Genomic DNA, 22,898 nt, shown 5'->3' on the forward strand with positions numbered 1-22,898 from the left:
GCATGACTGAACAGGAACATCAATATTATGTCAGACTCACTCCTTGTCAATGGAGAAGCAGGTAACAGGGCCGTCCGCACTGCAAGTGGCAGTTCTCAAGACTTCCCTACAAGAGGACAAACATTTCTGATGTGAATTCAGGGAAAAGATGCATTCAATGTTATCATGACTTCATTTGTCAATGCCTCAGTGTCAGAAAGTTGATATCACTTTGAAGTTGCACCTGAAATTGATGACATGACTTATATGTTTCAGGATGTGTTTGTCTGCAGGACTCATCATAAATGGTCTTTATGCTGCAGAAATCTGCATCTGAACAACCTCCGAATTACTGAACACAGCAGCTCTCACACCCATAATGTAGGTGCAGAGAAGTTGAATTGCGACATAACTGACTCATTAAGGGAACTTTAAAGATTCTTTGGAGTGATTTAAGCACTGATTTTCACATTTACAAGACAGAGGCCATGTTATACAACCATACTGTCAGAAATGTCAGCTAAAACAAGGTGCACACACCGAGCTGTGGGTGTTGCATAAGGCTTCAACCAATGCCCTGAGGCCTGTGTTGTGTTGCCATGGTTACCGTATGAGGGCCTGTTCCCCGAAATGCTCCCCTTTTCCCATCCGACGAATCTGCTTCTGATGCCCGTTCACGTTCTTAGTCACCAGGACCTGAGGGGGAAACACACAAGGGAGGGAGAAGGAGATAATCAGAGCGTATGGATACCGAATACAATCCGGCTGAAACATTTGCAATATACATTTACATGAACACAACGTCTCAACATAGTACCTCTCCTTTGAGGATGATGTAGAAGGTGTCGGCCTCGGCTCCTTCTCGAACTATAACATCTTTGTCCTGGTACTTCACCTGAAGAACACAAGAAAACACATTCAGAAAAATAAGAATAATTTCAATTAACTAACACATATTTTTTGAAATTGAAATAGAATCCAAGTATTAAACATAATCATCATCTATTTTTGAGTTTATCTTCAAAAACAGATGATTTAAATATATATATCAATTAGCTCACCAACAGGATTCTACTCTGTTTTCACATGAGTAACCATCACTTGTAATACTCAAAGTTCCCAATGGGACATCTTAGTACACACCTCCTCCATAGAGTCAATGATTTTCGACAACTGGACATCATTCAAATCCTTCAGAGTACGAGACCTGTGGCAGAACACAGGAAACACAGCAGCAGGGTAAGAAATAGTTGTTAAATGGTAAATCAAGCCATGAAAAAAGCACAGTTATGGCAGTGTGGGATTAGAGGAAATCACCACATTGAACGGGATGTTGTGGCATCTAGTGGTGATGCTGCCTATTGCAACCAACTGAATTACCCCTCCACACAACCATACCTCTGGAGAACGTGTGGGGGTGTCACGTAACGTAAGACGGCTTTATGTAGAATGTGTTTGTATGTTGTATGTAGATATGAAGTGCTCATTCTTACCTTAACAGCACAATTCCTAGTTTGAAGTGATAATTCATTGTTGAAAAAATCGTTATGAATATTATGTAACATTTCTGCATATAGATCCCCCTGAATCCTACACTCAAGTTTTATAAAGTTGTACTTGTTCCAGCGTTTATAAACTCACGTCTTCAGGAAGCCCATGAGCTGCTCCCGCTTCTTCTTGGACTTGTTGGTTATGATCGTCCTGTAGGTTTGTCGCTCCATGCTCCACAGACGCACTGCTGTCTTTGCTGTCAAAGTGATGAAAAGATCAGACTGAAAAGTGCTAAATAAGGGGCCATTATGGACTCAAATAACAAAAATCTCAAAGCAATTATTATGTGTTCTCAAGACGCATCATTACAGGGGCTGACCTTTGACTGTTGCTGTGCGTTTGCAATTATACAAGATGGCCAGCTCCCCAAACACATCACCAGTGGTGAGGCTGCGGAGGTTACGGCCTGCCTGGGTGACAAGAAGCTCACCAGCTAAAAGTAGAAGAAAACATAGTAGCATTATAGAGAATTGCATTGTTTTTTTTTTTAACATTTTGAGAGTTTTTTAATACAGGGCTATCATTCCAAAACAGAGAGTCTTTTAACACAATGTAACGTGTCCTCACCTGCGACTATGTACATGCTTTCTCCTTCAGAGCCCTCTTTAATGACATCCTCCCCCGGTTTGAAGCTAGATACAGCCAAAAGATCCACCATCATGGCTGTTTGCTCATCGTCGAGGCGGCTCAGGAAGTCATTCTTCTGGATGGCTTTGACAATCAGATTTGTCTCGCTGATGATGGGAGGTGAGAAAAATCATTTTTAGATAAGGACAATGGAATCTCAGGGAGTTCCCAGGCAACATGTAAACCCATCCTATATTGTTAAGATGTTTGAGGTGTAATAGGATATCATGTATACCGTAGTCTTACTCAAACTGAATATTAGGCAGTCCAAAGGACTGATTACTAACCTGGAGGTTTTGTTGACCCTCATGCGTTTAATCTCAAGGGTCTCTGGGATTGGTTCAGAGGCGATGACAGCCGCACGGCTCTTCCTGACCTCCGGATCGATGTCATGACCACTCTGAGAGGGAAAGTCTAAACGGACAAACAGAGGAAAGTAAAAGAAGGGTTAACTACTGTAAATGACTGCAGCTGAATGTTGAATCAAAGGTCAGCTGTGCAAGTGTGCATTTGTGTGTGTGCCCATGTTGGCGTCTTACCAAGTTCATTATACTGACTGTCGAGCTCTCGCAAAAGTTTTTCTTTTTCCTGCAGTCGTTGCTCTATGAGGAAAAAAAGCAGAAACACAATGAATGCACACATAATCCCAAGAAACATGCTTTCATTGTGGATTTATATTAATTTTCTTAAAATAAAAATGTTTGCATGACAATCTCTAAAACCTTAGAACAAGATATTACATAAACAGGTCATTTTTGATTTGATAAATACATTTGACAGTCCTCTCTAGTGCCAATATACACCAAAACAATATACATATGTAAAGAACCTTATATGTTCAGAGATGTGTATTGTGTGCAAGGTGTCTTATAAAGTTGGCATTGTTGTTGCAATTCAATTAAAAACATGCATAAAGGGTGACTGTGCCCTGTCAAACACACCTTCATCCTGCTTACTCTGCCAGTTAGTGGTGACATGATGATATACTATGGTAGTTAACATTACTATATCAAAGCTGGATTTGGCAGTGGTGATGTTGTGTGATCTGAAGTTACTTTTCAATGTGATATAATAATGATTTTACTCACCCAGATCTTTGTTTTGCCTCTGCAGCTCCTGGTTGATCATACATTGTTTCTCTAGCTGCTGCTTCAGCTCCTCCAGTTGCTTCTCCATGACTACAGGGGGAAAAACACAAAGATATATGGGAGGATTCGATAGAATAAAATCAGATCCTGGATTATTAAAAAGCACAATCAATAGAGGGCTTGTAAATTTAAATAATGTATCTGAGCACAGTGATAAAATATCAGACATGCTCGTATGTGCGGAGACTCACACACACCAAGCCCCAGATATCATATTCCCACTGTATGTAACTATACTGATGCCTTTTTCACACGGCACTGAACTCCTCTCCACCTCCTGCACACAGCAAGAGCCCCGCTGAATAATGCACACTAATGATGGACAGTCAACAGGGGGCTTTCTGAACGCTGTCACACCCTGCCAGCTTCTGCTACGGATATGTGACTGTTCCTGTTAGGCAGCAAAGAATCTGTCAAAATAATGCAAGAAAAACTCCTTATTAACCCACTTATTACACGCTGTATGCTTATCATTTATGTATGCTTATGTTTTATGTATTTTTCGCTGCTAGTGTGTCACATTCAGAAGTGGGAGAAGTACTGTGATCTTGTACTTCAGCAAAAGTAGAAGTCCCAGAGTGTATGAATACTCGGTTACGAGTAAAAGTCCTGCATTCAAAAGGTTACTCAAGTAAACGTACAAAACTATTTGTATACTTAAAGCACCAAAAGTAAAGTAGTCATTATTCCGATTTCAGAATAATACTGTATATATGATATGTTTTGATTTGGTATGGTTCAATAAGTTCAAGAATGGAATGAACCATAAAAGATATGTGCATGCATATGAATACACACTGATTTGTTAGCACTGCAGCATGAGATAAGCTAACCACACACAAGATCTTACTTTTTTCATGCATGTGATTTGTGTACAAAAGCCCTGATAAGTGTTATATAGTTGACAATGGAAACAAGTTTCTGTCTATATTGACAGGCCAAACATTGCAATCATGAGGTTACAGGACTAATATCCTAAACACACAAACATTGCTTTCAGTGAAGCTTCAGTGTGCTCATCACATGACCCCCCGCCGCCCCCGCTGCCTCACCCTGAACATTGGACAGCTCTGAGATTAGACATGATGTTAAAGCGAATCATAAAGTCACTGAGCAATATCTCGCTGAAGAACAATTCAAAATGGCTCCTGTTCCACTTTTGTGTAATTGTTTTAGCTGCTATTCAATTTTGGACACAGGTTATAGTGACAAGGGGTTGGTTAAGGAACATTAGGCCCCTTGAAAAAGCGCTTTTACATCACTCACCTAGATTGGATTTGATATTTCCCATGACAACAATGATTCACTGTCAACAACAATGTGCAAATCTAGCACAGTGCATAACACAATGCAGCTACAGGGCCAGGAGTGAATAGGCCTGTGTTGCAGGAAAGACAAAGCTTGATGGTCCTAAAGTGTTTACACGGAACACAATGGCAACAAAAAAACACATAACTGCATACTTGAAAGTCAAATTTGCTCAATGGAGTTTCATTAACCTGACACAGATGTGTACACACACACACACACACACACACACACACACACACACACACACACACCACACACACACACACACACACACACAGCTGTTGGCAAACATCATGAGCTATCTAGGAACTTGCAGCTATAAAGGAAGGATGATAACCTTTGCTCAATATTAACTAAAGGAAAACCATTCGCTCTTAGTATAACTACTTCAGCCAAGGGTGACTAAAAAGAGTTGCTTGCTGTGTATTAGCTGTGTAATTATTTTAGTTTCAATATAAAAGCACTGATTTACCTGGTTAAATATACTAAGAGACAATGGGAAGTTAGCAGAGACACCAAGAACTAAAAGGCTTTATTTCTATCTGCTCGTCAACCTGCACAGGAGGAACATGATGCTGGACTCATACTTACAGCTCACTGTAAACTCCATACTGCCTCATTATTAATTCATGAAGAAGTGTAACTACAACTTTCATAAGATGCTCTGTAATAGAAACCTGGAGAGAGCATTTGTCGAGTTTGGTGGTGTGTTTAAGACAGACTGATATTAGTGCTCTCTGGAAAATACAGATCATCATCTTTCGACTCAATGAAAATGTGATGGCAACACATTTATGAGGAAAGCTAGGAAATAAAGGTGTTTTTTCGCTTGTTAACAATCCTGTATTGGTGAAAATTTCAACTTACTAAGACAATTCAACTCTCAGTCACACTGACATTTATAATGAGTCACACTCACCTGGAGGCTGTGTGGATCAGGAGAGTAGATGAAAGTCTGTCCAGCCTATGAAGGCCGCATGGACCATAGGAGCCAAGTAATCACTTTGACCTGCTTCTAGGCTCCTTGCAGTCTGCAAAACCCTGTAGCATTACTTCTTCTTCTACAGCTGCTCACTTTCCCAGCTTACATTGCCATGTGTGCTCTTCACTATTTTTACTTATTTCCGTCTCTGTCTGTCTCTCTTTCTCACTCAGACTTTCTCTATCTGTCAATCTCAGCAGCTCTGGTGTTGAATCATTAACAATAACCTGAGGCTCCTCCCACCGCACCAGGTAAAACTATACAGGCAGCAGGAGGAGGAGGAGGAGGAGGAGGAGGAGGAGTAAGAGGAGGAGAAGGAGGAGGAGGAGGAGGAGGAGGATGAAATATAAAGCAATAATGGTGTTGTAAAAATCACATCACATTTAAAACAGACTCTATTTCCATGCTTTTATTGTTAAAATGGTCTACTTTTACGACATATATGCAATATTTCTGATTCGTGTGACATTTATCAGTGTTATATTATTTCTCGCAGACGTGGAATACAAATACTGGCATGGAGGCAAGTAAATAATGACAAAGAAATTGTAAAAGATGATCTGAAAGGGGAAGTAAATTGAAACACAACAAATCACATTCCTTTCACATATGACAGCTTGATTTGAGGGAACTTATCAAAGCTGAGGGCAACCAGGACAACGCTGATTACATCTGCCCGAATAAGAAGTGTGTACTTCAGGCTCCTTTTTTTTCCACAGAGTGAATGACACTGGATGTTTTCCAGGCTGCAGCTTCATTAAATGAATCTAAATGAGGCTGAAGGGTTAGCATTGTGACAGAGGGTGTGGGCCTTTATTGTTCGCAGTTAATTATTGATACTCCGTCTGGTTAATCAACAACATTAACGACCCCACTGATCCCAGATAAAAGCTCCTCTGGTTTCAGCTGTGGCACCTGAGGGACCTCTGTGATAGGCATTGCGGTTGACATTTTTCCATTAGGCCGGACATGGTGAATGTGTTATTTAAAACAGACCCTGGCTGGGTCATGTGTTGCCGTTGACCTCAGCCACTAATGAGAATGAGTAAATGTAATCTTCATCCCCGCTAAAGATGTATAAACACCAGAAAGAGAGCCCGCATTAGTAGCATGCAGCAGCTTTGTTTGAATTGTCGTTGTTAGTCTAGCCATTAACTTTGTTTTTTTTTCATCTGTTGGGATTGGGGGTGGGGGGGGGGTGGTCCTTTGTATCCTCACCTGGTTTGACTGTGAACATTGTTACCCTCTTAATATCCTTACTTGTGAGGACTACTGTACACTGTATTGAAATTTCCACAACTAAATCATACAAAAAAACATCAGAAAGAGATCAACATATGTGCTGTTGTCATTGTTCAATTCAAAGTTTATTCAATAAACCAAAATTAAATGTATAGTTCATAATGCCCACAGTTCAATATTTATCAATATAGCAACAAAAAATGATTGTGGTTACAGCTCAGACATCAAACTGAAAACAAATCACATTTGTCCAAAATACACAGCAATTAAAGGCAGGTGAATGTGATGAACTGTTGAGTGAATAATCGCAATAGGAAAAATTCTGCTATAATCTTTAGTTACATTTTGATCTAAAGAACTGGTCAAAATAACATGAATAAATAATACCTTAATACTGGTATTAAACAAATAGGGTGTGTATCATCAGTACACACAGATAATAAATTAAAACCTTCTACGTATTTCTACACACACATACTAACTTTCATGTACAAAATATTCAAATTAGCCATTTAATTCGAATTAACTCCTGTAACTACAAACCTCAGATAATCAGATCATCATCATGTGGACTCAAAGTGTCCGACATGATAAGACATTCTTTGAACTATCGCCAAGTCCCCAAACAACAATGTGCGTTTGTGACAATAAAGGCAGATTACAACACACACAACTTCAAAAGCACTCGCTAGTAAATATCTGATAAGCGGTACAAATATCTCAAGTACTATTAACACCTAGTTAGCTCATTCACTTCTGATATACTGCATAATTTACATTACAACCAAGTGCATTGCAAGAGCATATACTAGCATACAATACTTTTACACTTTCACATTTGAGTTTTAAAATCAAAAAGCTCAGATGATAAACACATCTTACAAAGTTTTCATCATGCCAGGTGTTTACTCCTGCTGTTGAGACACTTCTTAAAACTAGGCTGCTAGCAAAATAACTTGCAGGTATGGTTGGTGAGCATTTAAGAGTTAAAAACGGTATGGAAAGTATGCATGGAGGTGTAAACATTTAAAGAATGTTTGACACTTGAAAAAGCCTTGCAAAACAAAGGTAGTAATTGCGAAAAAAAGAATTGCTATTGCACATTCATTTCATTTAAACATCATCTACTTTCTAAAATCCAAGCACTCATTTGATGCCTAATTGTGCAATTTTGTTTTCAACAAAGTACAATGCGCCATGTGAAGTTGGGACGGCAAACAAATTATTAAAAAGCTTACATTCTTATATTTGTTTCAACTTTTTGTTTCGTTTTTTGTGTGTGGTTACAAAAGTAGGCATTACCCAGCTCAGGACTTTTTTTAACTTTCTTAGATTGCTAATTGAAAGAAAACCTGAGAGAGCGAGGAGGTAGTTTAGCATGATTGTACAATACTGTTGGTCATTTTCTGTGCAAACATGGAGGAGACGCAACTTTTAATTGGTTACAGCATGCGAGGCAGAGCAACAATTTTTCTGTGAACTGCTATTGGATGTTAGTGGCTTCATATTGTGCTCAGCCAGCAGTCATCCTGGGATTCAGAACAAACAGAGCGAAACGGTGGAAGTCGATCAGCTGCTCAGCTTCTCTTTGATACCACAGGCTTTCTTAATTTCTTTAGGGTGTTCAAAGGCGGCTTGGACAAACTGACCAAATAGGCGCTCCATGTAACTCTCGCCGCGGGGAAAGAAACCCTGCAGGAATGCAATGTGTCCGCCGTGGGCCGTCAGCAGCATAGCAACATTAGGCAGGCTCTGGATAGTTGTCAACGGGAAGGCTGTGTGAGCAGGAATACAAAATTTGTGATTTTGTATTCCACGATGATTAGTTAGCATTGCTGAAACATTAGATGTTAGGCATTATTTGAAAAACTAACTACAGCATGGGAACAATTTCAAGTGTAACTACACAACTTTTGTGGAGGATTAATTCAGAAATGCAACCTACACACAAAACTGCACTTTTTTTTAAACTTAGTGTATAATGCTTATATTTAACATCTAGCAGATACCCAGAATACATACAAAACTTGAGTTACATATGTGGATAAATAGATCAATAATGATTTGAAACTGACTTTTGAATTAGCTAAGATTCAAACCACTTCCTGGATTACATTGTAAAGCATCTCAACTTGTAAACATAATCAATGAACATTTTACATTTACACATATCTATAAATTATTGTATAAGTGCTTAGTCTTGAAACTTGAAGAATTATACAATCTAGGTTTTTAGCTTTTAATTAATTAGTGGTATGGGAGGCATTTACCTAGTAGGTCATAAATGACACATCAAAAGTGAAAAGTTGCATCAAAAATAAAAACACATTGTTCACGTCTCCTGTTTTGCACTCACCTCCTTGGGGAGAGAAGGGGTCATCAGCAGCGTTGAGACACATGATGGGTACCGAAGTATTGGGGAGTTTATGGTCTGGGCTGGCGTCGTGGTAATAGTCCGTGCAAGACTTATAACCAAACAGCAAAGAGGTGAAGCGTTCGTCAAACTCACGGATAGTCTGGGCCTAGAAGAGAAGGATGAAAATAAATGAAAATAAAAAGGAATTGCCATCGGACATTAAGCGTGATTATAAACTGATGTGTTTAAAATTGGATTTACCTTCAACACATAGTCAATGTCCACCACTTTCTCCAGAACCTTCCTGTGCCTGTGAGAAACAGATGTTAGAGTTTCAACAAAAAGTTATTCAAACTAAACTCAGGAATGGTTGAAACTGCACCATATCTGACCTGGTGACAGCCTGACACAAGCCATTCGTGAGGTACTTGTTGAAGAGCAGCCAGTTTAGTGGTTCTTCCATTGAGGCGGCAGACTTCAACGCATTCCACGGGACGGAGATGGTGAAACCCGCCACCATCCCTGACTCCGTACGCTTACGGGCCAGGTAGTTTAATAGTAACATGCTGTACAGGGTGAGAGAAGAGAAATATACAGTAAGGACAACAGCAATTAGACAGAGAGGTAGTAAAGGTATGATCAATTTGACCACAAAGTAACGTTTTGGACAAGGAAATGCAAGCAGTTGGAAAACATTACAGCATGCACCAACTCACCCTCCCAAAGACACACCAGCACCAAGCACAGGGGCATGTGGGTAAAGTTCTTTGACATGGTGCACCACACGCTCAAGATCAGATGTATTGGCTGCACAGTAGGTGACAGGCGTCTGAACAGAGCAATAGGAGGTGAGTTACATGCTGTGTTCAAGTGACTGATTTTATGTATGATCTGCTTAAATAGCTGACATTATTCATATGTCTAAATGTCAACAAAAATGATGTGAGTCGGTCTCTCAATACTTTCCAACTTCCATGACTTGATGTAGCATTTGTAAGTTCCACTTCAAAGTGATTTAATATATATCAATATCTATTTCAAATTTGAAAACTAAAATAATAATAAAAAATAGTTTTCTTACTTTTTTGGGGACATTGCAGATAGTGAGTTTAATGAAACAGAAGTTAATACTGCCTTTATTGGGGAGTGTTTGATAAATACACATTTCATGCTTGTTTGAGTACTTTTATTTGACAAAACAATAAACAGTAGTGCCCATGTGCATCCTTACGAACTAACATGGCAACCTGTACGACAGAGAGGTTTGTTGAACAGTATAAAGACTACAACTATTAGACAACAATTGAGGTTTATGGAATAGAAGTACAGTCAAAGCTTGTTCAGGCTTTGCTTACTTGGCAATATTTGTTCAATTCCTTGTTGGTTTTTGCATGGGATATGTTGATATTGGTATGTTTTGAAATAGCAGCAGTATGTGTGTTTGTTAGGTAGTCAGGTACTTACCAACAACTCTTCCCCTCCCAGCCCTCTGTTGTTGAAGACCACAACTCTAAGAAAGAAAATGTCTTTAGAGTAATAAAATTCTCTTTGATTTTGGCAAACAGGTTTAATCAACAGGAAAGGAGACAGTAGAAGAGCACAACTGACCTGTAACCGCGGCGGGTCGCCTGGTTAATAGCATGGCGCACATAGGACACCTTGCTGTTGCCTGTCAGGCCTGGGAGAATCAGTACTGTGGGGCGGATGCAGGATTCTGGGTACTCCGCACTTTCCCGATTGTCCACCCAGTCCAGAGAGATCTGACCGCCATCAATCGTACCGATCAGCTCACTGAGGGATGAGGGGAGGATTATTTTTTCACATAGAAACTACGTATATAGAAAAGATAGAAAGATTACAAGACGATGTCAATCAGGTAAAAGTAACATTTAAAACTCAGGGGACTTGTGCAGGTGGTTTGTCCTACTTGCGATATGAGACAGGTGGTTTGGACTTGAGGACGGCACAGACCAGGGTTTGAATGCGGCCCCCCCAGCACCACGGAGTTGGGATGAAGGGCTCAGACACAACAGGACAGTGCTTGTGGAGGAAAGCACTAAAAGCCTGGCTAGACACCAAGGCGGGAGTCTGATGAAACACAGAAGTATTTGAATTACTACTTGTGACAAACTAGAGCACATGAAAAAAGGGGGGGGGGGGTTACAGAAATATGCAGCTTCAAAAGCAGGATTGGTCTGTTGTGTGGTAAGCAAGTTATCAAGTTAGTCAGATTAGCTTCGGTTGCTGGAAAAGCACCAAAAAAGCAAAAGATCGAATCTTGAACCGGATCCGGTTTGGTGGAAAAGGAGCATTAGTTGTTTGCAGGTTCCAGTTGCTAAAATGTAAATATTTGGTGTTTTGCATCATTCAAAATTGAATATGTTTGGGTTTGGGGACTAATGTTGTATCAAGGGATCACCTTGGCAAAACGTAATCAGCAGATTAATCAACCTGCATAAAAGATTTTTAATTATGTAGTTTTCAACAACTTGAACTATTTTTTTAAAAGATCCATAACTTCATAATTAATTTGCAAGTGTTCAAATGTTGAAATCTTATAAAGATGTATTTTATATACCCTTCAACTATGTTAAATGTTGTTTATCAAGCATTCATTACCATGTTTTCCGCCATTAATGAATGCTTCAAATTGTTTCATTAAATGACAACTACAATATACAGTTTCAGATGTTGTTAAATCTCCTTAACAATAATTTATAATGCTTTTTATATAATCTATTTGTGTTTTAATATGCTAGTTATAACGCCAACCAGGTTACATTCAGTTATAATAGTAAGTGATGGCAAATAATCATGAGAGCAGGGCGAAATATAGGGTTTCATAAATTAAATCGACATACGTCAATTTGTACAACCCAGTTAGCTAACATCTGATATGAACAATAGAAACTATGTAACATAATTTACATACGAAATCACTTAGGATTTTGCTGGGGTCTTTAAGGTTACTTTTTGTGCCAAATGATGTCACCTTAAAGACACTCAGCTTTGTACTACCCGATCAACAAAATGTTAAAAAGAGAAGAAAATAATAGATAAATTAATAATTTCATAAAACAAGAAAATTAAGATACAATATAACTAACAAAGAAAATAACAGAAAGAAATATAAAGAATAAATTAAATAAGAAAAAGTGGAGTAAACTCAAAATAAAAAATAGGGAAAAAAAAGGAATATGTCAGAAACTAAAATAGAGAAAAAAACATTTTAAATAAATAAATGCAAACAATTTATCAAAATGGGAAAAGGGATAAGGGAAAATCCAAAAGAAAATGTTTATTTAGTGCAATTACAACCGCTAACCTTTACCCCAGTGACTGACCTGACACTTGCGGCCCCACAGATAGTACAGTGCGGCCGTAATGGAGCAGATGAACACCGTGTAAGGTCTGGAAAGACAATCCCAATATGTTCTCCATAGGTCGAAATGCGATAAAAACATGTCTATTGTCTTAAGTTAGCTTCACAAGAGAGCTAACTTGCTAGCTAACGATAGGAAATTACTCTTAAGTCGACACAGCGGAAAGAAAGAGAGACGTGTAACGTTGGTTACACTAATGCCCGACAACATGCCTTCATCACCAGCAGCTAACGGTAAAGATGTGTTACAGCCGAGGACGTCCCATCGCCTCTGACGCTAATGGGTGGGAAATATCCGATATCCACCTGCAGGCTTTTTTCACCGGTGTTTCCTACAGCAGCTGCCGCTTCCTGGTTCTCAGACCATAGAGGAGATCGTATGATTTAAGCTAAAGCTCCTCCTCCAATGTCAGTGTCCGCATCACGCTAACGTCCGCTACAGGCAGCCGCCTTCACCAGACGGACTACAAACCCCACAATGCAATATTTATTTATTTAATTGGTAGGGCAGTGCTCATTGTTTAATAGACAAGTTGCTGTAAATAAGCCAGAGTTAGCTGCTATGCTAATTTCCATCTGTTGTCCCTAGCCAGATCTTAAAAGGCACCCTAAGATATAAAAGTACATAAACTGATAACAAATAAAACAATAATTAAAAAGACATAAACACACCCTCAAACAGACACAGACAATGCACGCCTCTCACTACACCCTCCACATAAAAATAAAAGCTTACAGTAGGCTACAGTATGAATAAAGAAAGGAGGGAAAGAGAAGAATACAAAAGAAAGAAATTACGTTCATGGCAGTGGCGGCTGGTGAACATTTTTTTTGGGGGGGGCGCAGTTGGGCGGCACGGTTTAATAGCACTCCGCAATGAGAAAATAACCCACAAAAGAGATTCAGTAGAATATATTGAAAAACAAAGATTTATTAAACAAAAACACACTGCTCATTACAAACATTGGAACTAGGTTTAGATTAGTATTCAGACACATATTCATCACATTTGACATTTATGTGCCAGAGTAGGCCCCACTACTTGTAAAGAAATTTAGCCCTCCTCTCTTTCAAGCTGGCAAATTCCTCAATAACTCTCTGGTTAAAGTCAATCATGTCTGTGACCAGCCTTTTTTCCATTGAGAGCATGGCTAAGGCATTCAGTCTCTCCTGACTCATGGTGTTCCTGAGGAAGGTTTTAATCCTTTTCAGAGTTGAAAAACACCTCTCAGCCTCAGCAGTGGTCATGGGAGTTGTGATCATGATTTTCAGCAGTGTAACTGTCTCTGAAAATACCTCAGATAGATAGGTCTCTAAGTACTGGTTACTGTGGAGAGAGTCAGCAGCTTCAGGTTCCTCGGGGTTAACATCAGTGAGGACCTGACATGGACACATCACACCAGGGCGACAGCGGCTCTTCTTCCTCCGCAGGCTGCGGAAGTTCAACATGGACTCCAGGATACTCTGCAACTTCTACAGGTGCACCATCGAGAGTATCCTGACTGGCTGCATCACCGCCTGGTATGGCAGTTGCACCGCCCTCAACCGTAAGACTCTACAGAGGGTGGTGAAAACTGCTCAGCACATCACCAGGACGGAGTTGCCATCCATGGAGGACCTCTACACCCAGCGGTGTAGGAAGAAGGCCGGTAGGATATTAAAGGACCCCCATCACCCCAGCAACAATCTGTTCTGTCTGCTGCCGTCTGGCAGACGGTACCGCAGCATCCGGACCAAGACCACCAGACTCAGAGACAGTTTTATACCACAGGCTATAAGACTACTGAACTCCTGAGCTGTGTGAATGTCTACTCACATCTGTTTATAGTACACACATACATATATATATATATTATACACATCTGCCATACATATCTGTTTATAGTACACATATCTATATATTGTACATATACATCTGTTATACATAATATATGCATCTGTCCATACCTCCTCATTCAACAGTGTAAAGTATTTAAATACTTTCAATGTATTCCACATATGTATATATTTCACATCCTCAAATCTGTATTGTTGATATTGTAAATATTCTTCTCTCTTTTTCACTATTTTATTTATCTTTTGCACCATGTATGTTGAGTTGTTGGAGGAGCACGCGACATAAGATTTTCATTGCCAACATATACGCTGTATCTGCTGTGCATATGACAAATAAAACCTTGAAACCTTGAAACCTTGAAACCTACTTGCAGCTGATGAGTTTGATTACTTGTCTTTACTAAGTTTAAGTGAGGATAGTCAACAGAGTAAGCTGTGAGTTAAAGTCACTTTTCTTTTTAAGTAAGATATACAATTACATTGTACAGTGCACTCCTAATCACAAGTAGATTCTCTATCCAGAGATGTAATCAAAATAAAATAGCAGGAAGTTTATTACTGATAATTGACATCAGTTTTCCCTTTACGGGAGGATAATATCAGCCCGATTGTCTGTTCATCTTAATGAACATGATAGCCTATCTGCAGAGTGAATTGTCATAGTTCATGTCCTATGCAAAACGCAGCTTCTTGTTTTCACAAAAAATTATTGCCACATCACATGATATGTATTGCGTAACATTGAATACCAGTCCAATCAGTATTTGGAAAGAGCTAAACAGGTGACAATGAAAAAATGCATTCACATTTAAATCTTTGTTTCTAAAATAGCTAAAAACTACAAAGGCAAGCGGAGGGAGAACATTCAGTCCTGAGGAAAAGGGTGCAGTTGGTGCAAAGTCTAAATCTACTGCCAACAACATGATATATATACAGTTAGACAATGCAATTTCTTTCCCTTCTCACAAATAACTGCTTCTACTTAATTTGACACATTAAAGATTTGGTTGATTTTAGGCACTAACCGTTGAGGGGTTAGGTACATTGTTGTACCGTCTTTCTAATACTGTAGTATAGCGTTGGTTGTCAATGTAGTCAAACTCTTTCCTGAAAGAAAGCAAAGAAACCAGGTTCTTGGGTTTCTTTTGAATGATTTTCAAGTGAGTTCAGATGACAGACACCACGGGGTTTTCATTCACTCTCTCTAATCAACTGCATGGCTTTCCGATTAGGAATAATCTGTGATTTACGCACAGCTCTATTTACTTTAATTTAATATGCTACACGTAATAATAGTATTTTCTGTACATCTCTGGTGACCTGAAACGCCAGCCAACATTTGTGCATCTCTAATTAGTAGTTATCTGCTTCCCTTAGCCCCTCCCTCTTTCTTTTCGGTTTATTTGTGAGGGCGCACACAGACTGAAAGCAGACAGGCATTCAGAACGTGTTGAGCTTCTCTGCTTTATCAAGGTTATGTTAGAAAATATATCTCGGATTGCGATAAATGAAGAGAGGATTTAAAAAAAGTAAAAAGTGAAAATTAGCACGGGATTTAAATTATTCCACCTGACGGCGGTAAATTGCTTTAAAGTTTTTTTTTGGTTCGTTGAAATATATTCATTATAAAAAAGTGTCGCTGTACGGGATGAAATAAAACTTAAAGTGACTTGAGAGTTTGCAAATCAGGAGGCCTACATGCGTTTAAAGCAAGGTGAGTGTGTATAAAATCATTACAATGTTTTATGTCAAAACTACATTTCTAGCTTTCAGCTTCTATTCGAACGTTAGGGGGGTTAAAACAAATTACTCCTGGTTTCTGCTTCCTGTAATCCTGTTTCCTCTCACAACAGAATGAACAGAAGATGCTCACCGAGACTCAGAAGAAAGCTGTTCTTTCGTTCACTCTGGTCACTGCTGACACTATGTGTACTGCTGCTGGTCGGAGTGGAGTACCGCAACATCACCGATCCTCTACCTCCCCAAGCAGCTTTAGATGGCATCCAGGCATATCAAAAGTACAATATTAACTGTCTGGCTATTTATGACATGGACCCAGTGGAAGTGGGTAAATCACTTGTCATCAGACGGGAACAAGTTGTGGAGGACAACGATGAAAGTCTGGTTAACCTCACATCGAACTGCCCATTATTCATCAAGGCCAGAGGTTATGATCAGGTGCATGTCTCAAAGCAGGAGAGAGACTTTCCTCTTGCTTACTCAATTGTTGTGCATAAATCTGCATTGATGATAGAGAGACTCCTCAGAGCGGTGTACTCGCCCTCTAACATCTACTGTATCCACTACGATCAGAAGTCCTCAGAAAAGTTCATCTCAGCCGTGGAGGGTTTAGCCCGTTGTCTGCCTAATGTCTTCATAGCCTCCAAGCGAGAATCTGTTTATTACGCCAGCATCAGTCGATTGAAAGCAGATCTCCACTGTCTCTCTGACCTTTTGAAGTCAGAAGTCCAATGGAAATATGTCATCAACCTCTGTGGCCAAGATTTCCCCCTAAGGTCCAACTTCGAGATAGTGTCAGAACTGAAGAAGTTAAATGGAGCCAATATGCTGGAGACAAGCAGGCCTAGTGAATTAAAGAAGCAAAGGTTCACCTTTTCCTACAAGCTGATGGGTGTCGAAAAAGAGTTTCAAAAGCTGCCACACAAAACAGAGCAGGAGAAGACGCCACCTCCACATGGCATCGAGATGTTCATCGGCAGTGCCTACTTTGTCTTGTCAGAGGAGTTTGTTGTGCACATAGATTCCTCAGCTGTGATGAAGGATTTTTTAGCCTGGTCAGAGGACACCTACTCTCCAGACGAACACTTCTGGGCAACACTTGTGCGCCTGCCAGGAGTTCCTGGAGAGGTGCACAGATCCCAGCCCGACATCACCGACCTCATGAGTAAGGCCAGGCTGGTGAAGTGGCAGTACCTGGAGGATAGACTGTACCCTCAATGCTCGGGGAAACACGTCCGCAGCGTTTGCATTTTTGGTGCCGGCGAGTTGCGTTGGTTACTCAACTATGGTCACTGGTTCGCCAATAAGTTTGACCCAAAGGTGGATCCCATTGTTATTCACTGCCTTGAGGAGAAGCTGGAGGAAAATCAAAAAGTAATTTCAATCTGCAGCACCTAATTCCCGACATAAGGGTTAAACAAAGCTAAACTTTTTTGAGTTTTCAGATATTTGCTGATCTATCTTCTATCTGGGCTGCCTGTTCTGCTTTTAACACAAGAGTAATGATAATTATGGCGTACAAACAGACAAACATACTTAGCGAAGCTGTTGTGTATAGCATCTGCAAAACTCATGTGCAATGTCCTCTGATTGTCTTTGCAGAATTATCTCAGACAGTTTTTTGTTTTGGACATTAATATGCCAATGATTTGCCATTTTCATGCGCAAGGTTTTGGATTTTGGACCCATTTGGTGCAGCCAAAGAAAAGCCTCCTCTGAACCTCCCTAAATGTCCCCATTGCCTGTAAAAGCAGTCCCTGAACAGGATGAAGTCCCTGTCTGAAAGGGAGCTTTTAGGCCCATGCGACACATTTTAGCATGCATTAACGGCTTGATTTTATCTGCAGTTTCAAAATACAAGTTTAACCATTACCTGTAGTAAAAAGAAACACCACAAAAAAAAGATTTACCTTGCTCTAACATCTTGTGTAGAACATGGACGTAGGTAGTTTAAAATAAGGTGAGAAATAGTCACAGTCTATTTCACAGTCAAAGTCACAATTTCCGCGTCACATAATGTGGGAGACCCACAGAGATTCAACTTTAGTCTGAACTACTGAGATTTGCTCCATATTAGCCCAATTCCACAGATTTATGACAAAGAGGGTGTTATAAAAGTGTCAAAATGTCTGTTGAAGAAAGACTACAATATCTTATAGTGTGTCATGTGTGCATACTGTTTTTATAGCGTGCATGTGTCATTATAATACTGTTATTATTATTTTATGTGGGAAAAAACGGCAACATCTGACAATACAGTAGGAGGACTGACACAATGCAAGCAAGTAGAATGATGGGAAATGTACTTGTGATGATGGTGAAGAACAGGCTTATAGGTTGGGAACACAAACACAAATCCAAGGAGGACAACAACAAAAAACAGGAACAGGCTCATGCTCAGCTGTGTGCAAAGCAAAGGCATAACTATTGGTAGCACTCTGGCTTTGAATGAGTGGAAATGGGTCAGGTTTTACCACAGGGCTGATGAGGGAAAGAGGATACAGGTGAGCAGGTGAGAGAGTACTGAGGACCTCTGGTGGATGGTTGGCACAATGTGGATGGACAATATGTGCCAGGTTTTACTTAAAGAGAACTGTCAAGAGGTTCACTGTGACAATTGAGAAGAAGAGGACTCTTTATTTATCCCCTGGAAATTGAGTTTGTTCACTCTGGTGCTAAATGTACACAGACACACATGGAAAGGGCCTATAAGGTCTGGCTGTATTGGTTGTATGACTTCAGTGGATTTTTCTACATGAATAAAGAAGCCGTAGTGAGAATAAAAGAAGTTTAGAAGTAAAGGGACAGTAAAATAAACATTAAACACGTTCTGTTCTAGTGTACACCACATGCCTTACCTCATCCTTTTTCCTTATTTAAGATTACTCTTAATCTGAACACAGTGTCTAGTTTCTTGTTTCTTCCCATTTCTATCTTTGTAGCAATGTTTCTGTCCTAAGTTGTCCTATGTCGATACTTAAACAATTTAAGTAATTTGTCCTGAATCAACTATACATCTGCTGTAAACAAATTAAAAAAGGTAAATAACATTTACAAGGTTCCGCCTATTCATTCTTACGTACTGTATTTAACTATAGCAGTGGCGGCTGGTGAAAAAAAATATTGGTGGGGCTAGTGTGCCAACAGATTTCCCTGCCTAATCTAGCATAAGCATTCAAATGAACAGTCGGAAAATGACTACAGTTCCACAATAATAATTTAATTTCACAGTTTCCAGCTTCACAGAAAAAGTAACAATTTACAGCTATATTAGACTTTATGCTATCAAATACTATACAATACAATCAAGGGATAAATTAACAACAAGGGTATGATTTCAGCTGAATCTATACAAATCAACAGTGAGTGAGTGAATGAGTGAGTGTGGGTTGAGAAGAGAGAATGAAACAGAACTTTCCTATTAAAATGTAACATATACAAAGAATTTAGAACCAAGTTATTTTCAAAAATGTTTACATAAACAGATTATTTTAATACCCTCTCTCAAGGAAAAATGCATTTACTTGGAGAAAACAGCATCAGTGCCATACAGTTGTCATTGCATGTCACAGCCTGAGAGAAACAACAAAGCATTCTCCACAACTATATTACAATTACATACTATAATATTATTACATATTACATCGCCATCATCTCTCTTCGTCGTCGCGCGTATTTTTTCCCCAGGTAGCGTAGGACAGAGTCTGGGAGTCGCACTACGAAAAAAAACTATCGCTGGCTCCTTATGTAGCTACAGCAATCCTAAACCTTCACGCATTTTACGTAGCAGTTGGGGCTAAATTTCCAGCGCCCCACCGGCGTTAAATTTGGCGACGTTGATAGGCCAATTATTCATAATTTCCCCCTAGCAACCATAACCGGATTGGCTGTTTAGCTGCCGGTCAGGGGCACTTTGCCGATCGCCCCATGAGAGAATGATACACTGTCTGTCAGTGGAAATTCACTGTTTAATGAGTGTTAGTTGGTGGAAATGTTGTTTAAATGATTTAAATTGCATGTAGGCACACACACTATTAAGTAAAACTGACATTGATTTAAAAAAAAATATGCAAAAAATATTTTTTCCCCTCAACAGCTGGTGGGGCAGAGCCCCAGCGCCCCCTATGGGCCAGCCGCCTCTGGTTCATGGCTTTAAGCATTTGGTATGTGGTTACAGATATGATTTTCCCTAATCCAAAATTTTAAGTTTGCTTTTCAAAGTTGTAAGGCTGTTACACTCCCTTAATTCATTGGGCAGGGTCATTCCGCTTCTTCTCTTGAGGTTTAATGGCGGTGGCCTACCAAGGATTGGGTGAATTATGTCCAAATACTGTACTGGAGGCTGGAGCAGTGGATAACAAGGTTAAGTTAACACATGTGCATTTCTTTTTGTTCTTCTTGTTTTAGTTTTTCTTTCTTCCTGTGTGTTTTCGGCTGTACAATGTAAAAAAAGTCCCAAAAACAATTCTTGTCATAAAAGGTGAAGCTGCTAATTTGACTCACGTCATTTTTTAAAGATAATATTGATAGGTATCGATATGTTTGCCTTTTTGAGAATACATATAAACAAGAAAATTCAGTAGGTCATGTGCCGCTGTTGATGTTCATTTCGCCCCTTTTGACTTTTTAGTGAGGCTAGCTACTTATTGTTTTTAAATCATCATTATCACAATGGTGGTATAAACTCAGTTAATTAGTTTGCCACGCAATAGCATTTAAATATTGAAAATATTGTCACCATTTCTTACAAATGAAAACAGAGTAAGAGTTATATTCTACATATGCTGCAGGCCTCAGACTCTTTACACTCACATCGAAACAAATCCTTTAATCCCTGATGTTTGAGTCCACATCGGCTAAATTGAAACAAAGGCCATAACAAATAGCATCTCCATATGACAAGCAGACTCTTAACTGATGTTTCACTTACAGTGTCACTCTAAAAGTCACAATTATTCACTGTCTGGATCATAGAAAAAAACATTTAGAAATGATCTTTTTAGGACAAAAACAAAGCAAGCACAAACGTTTTTATTCGATGTTCTGACAATTTATTACATTTTGATAACATCAAATCTCTCAATATTTGGCTTTAAATGCAATACAACAGTCTCTTACAAAACAAGGTCTTTATTTGAATCTTTCTTGATTGATTTAATTTGATCATTTCTTTTGCAGCCGCGGCTTATTTGATCTAAATGATTGGGATTCCTGCAACCACCTCTGACTCAATACCACACTCATCATTTCCACGCTTGATCTTGAAGAAACCTGAAACAAGAAGACATGAAAACATGATAAACACTTCTTTACCATTCACTTTCAACATTACATAATTATATGACATTAAAAGTATGTGTGACCAACAAACAAAACATCCTTAAACCCTGTTTCTGTCGTACCCTTATCTCCCCAGTCACTGTTCCAGGAGTTTGCAGCGAGCCAGTAGGGCGTCCCATTGTCCTCCCCCCAGCCAAGGATCTTAATGGCATGACCGCCGAGCATCTCCCCTGTCAAATGCTGGTATACACCTAAAAGGAACATTAATTGGAATAACACAGTACTTACAGGACAAGTTTATCTTTCTCCTTTATACATATATAGTATAGATTTTATAAAGAATAAACTATGCTTTTACTTACGTTTATTAGTTCGACAGTTACATACATTCACCTTAACCTCTTACTCTTTTTTGTGAAATTCAACAAATACATAAAAGTTCTTGAAATTGAATGAATTTCTCCCTACACATGTCCACATTATGGTCTTATAATGTGATGAGTGGTCACATAATGCTTCATTTTAAGGGTTCATGAGACAATAAGGTAGGATTATTCTAGTATGAATACAATTTCAAACATACAAAGCAAACATGGAGGGCATTACAATTATGTGTCTTTGACTAAATATAAGATATGCAAAATAAACCAGGTTTAAAATAGATTTTCATTCTGAGATTAGGTCAAACTGTGTTAATTGTAAATACTGAGGTTACTCTCCCTGTTTGTTTGCTTCTGTGTGTAGAGGAGAGGTTTGTGTGCTCACAGATTACTGTTTGTAGTTGTAGCTAACGTAGCAACAAAATCAAAGCAGTCTCACTCACCAGTCTTGTAAAGCAGAAAATCTGCATATACAGAGAAAGCTGCCTCCACAGGCCCGTTCTTGTACAGCTCGGTCATGATCTGCTCCTGCTTGGACGGCACGCTGTATGTGTGCTTACCTGAAGAGGGAGACACAGTAACAAGATCATGTAGAAACAGAAGCTACGGTAAGTGGAGAAGAAAGATTGTTTTGGGGTCTGTACCAAAGTGTTTGTCCTTCTGATAGGAGGGAGAGTATCCATCGGTGCACTGCTCCACACACTTAGGAGTCTCCTGTTCTCCCTGACACGGAGGACGGGTCCCATTTACATGATGCTCACACGCAGGGATGCTGTAGGGTCGGCAGCCTGTCAAACACACCATCAATTTAATTATATATTTTTTAACCCATTTAGGCTCGCAGCTGAATTTCTCAATTTCTCCTTTGTTCTCAGGGCTTGTGAAACCTGAAACAAAGTTAAAAATCAGTCAAACTTGTCTTAATTAATACTTAGTCAGGGCCCATGATTATATGAATCATATTTTGGGAAAAAGTAGTCCCATGGTCCCTTAAATTATTAAGTATTTGGTATCTGTTAGACATTTTCTCATAGTTTTTCCTGAATAATAAAAGTGATTTTTCATGTGATCAATACATTTAAAA

General features: G+C 39.3%; 2 protein-coding genes across 2 annotated transcripts in view; one reads left to right on the plus strand and one right to left on the minus strand.

The window, feature by feature from the left end:
- The window catches only part of LOC134877219 (uncharacterized), a 31,137-nt gene that overhangs the window by 6,264 nt on the left and 1,975 nt on the right, over nt 1-22,898 (minus strand). The window contains 23 exon segments of the mRNA XM_063902639.1: nt 41-106; nt 587-675; nt 797-874; nt 1,123-1,186; nt 1,621-1,726; nt 1,850-1,963; nt 2,098-2,264; nt 2,441-2,569; nt 2,684-2,759; nt 3,246-3,335; nt 8,418-8,615; nt 9,197-9,362; nt 9,458-9,506; nt 9,589-9,762; nt 9,913-10,025; nt 10,661-10,706; nt 10,805-10,987; nt 11,124-11,284; nt 12,548-12,631; nt 21,358-21,425; nt 21,557-21,685; nt 22,258-22,374; nt 22,459-22,602. Of these exon segments, the coding sequence (XP_063758709.1) occupies nt 41-106; nt 587-675; nt 797-874; nt 1,123-1,186; nt 1,621-1,726; nt 1,850-1,963; nt 2,098-2,264; nt 2,441-2,569; nt 2,684-2,759; nt 3,246-3,335; nt 8,418-8,615; nt 9,197-9,362; nt 9,458-9,506; nt 9,589-9,762; nt 9,913-10,025; nt 10,661-10,706; nt 10,805-10,987; nt 11,124-11,284; nt 12,548-12,631; nt 21,358-21,425; nt 21,557-21,685; nt 22,258-22,374; nt 22,459-22,602 (2,611 nt within the window).
- Nucleotides 15,862-19,170, plus strand: LOC134876660 (beta-1,3-galactosyl-O-glycosyl-glycoprotein beta-1,6-N-acetylglucosaminyltransferase 4-like). Its single transcript, XM_063901714.1, has 2 exons — nt 15,862-16,128; nt 16,268-19,170. The coding sequence occupies exon 2, from the start codon at nt 16,269-16,271 to the stop codon at nt 17,550-17,552; it is 1,284 nt and encodes a 427-aa protein (XP_063757784.1). The 5' UTR covers nt 15,862-16,128; nt 16,268; the 3' UTR covers nt 17,553-19,170.

This window comes from Eleginops maclovinus, chromosome 15, assembly GCF_036324505.1.
Source record: "Eleginops maclovinus isolate JMC-PN-2008 ecotype Puerto Natales chromosome 15, JC_Emac_rtc_rv5, whole genome shotgun sequence".
In the NCBI taxonomy this organism is placed as follows: Eukaryota; Metazoa; Chordata; class Actinopteri; order Perciformes; family Eleginopidae; genus Eleginops; species Eleginops maclovinus.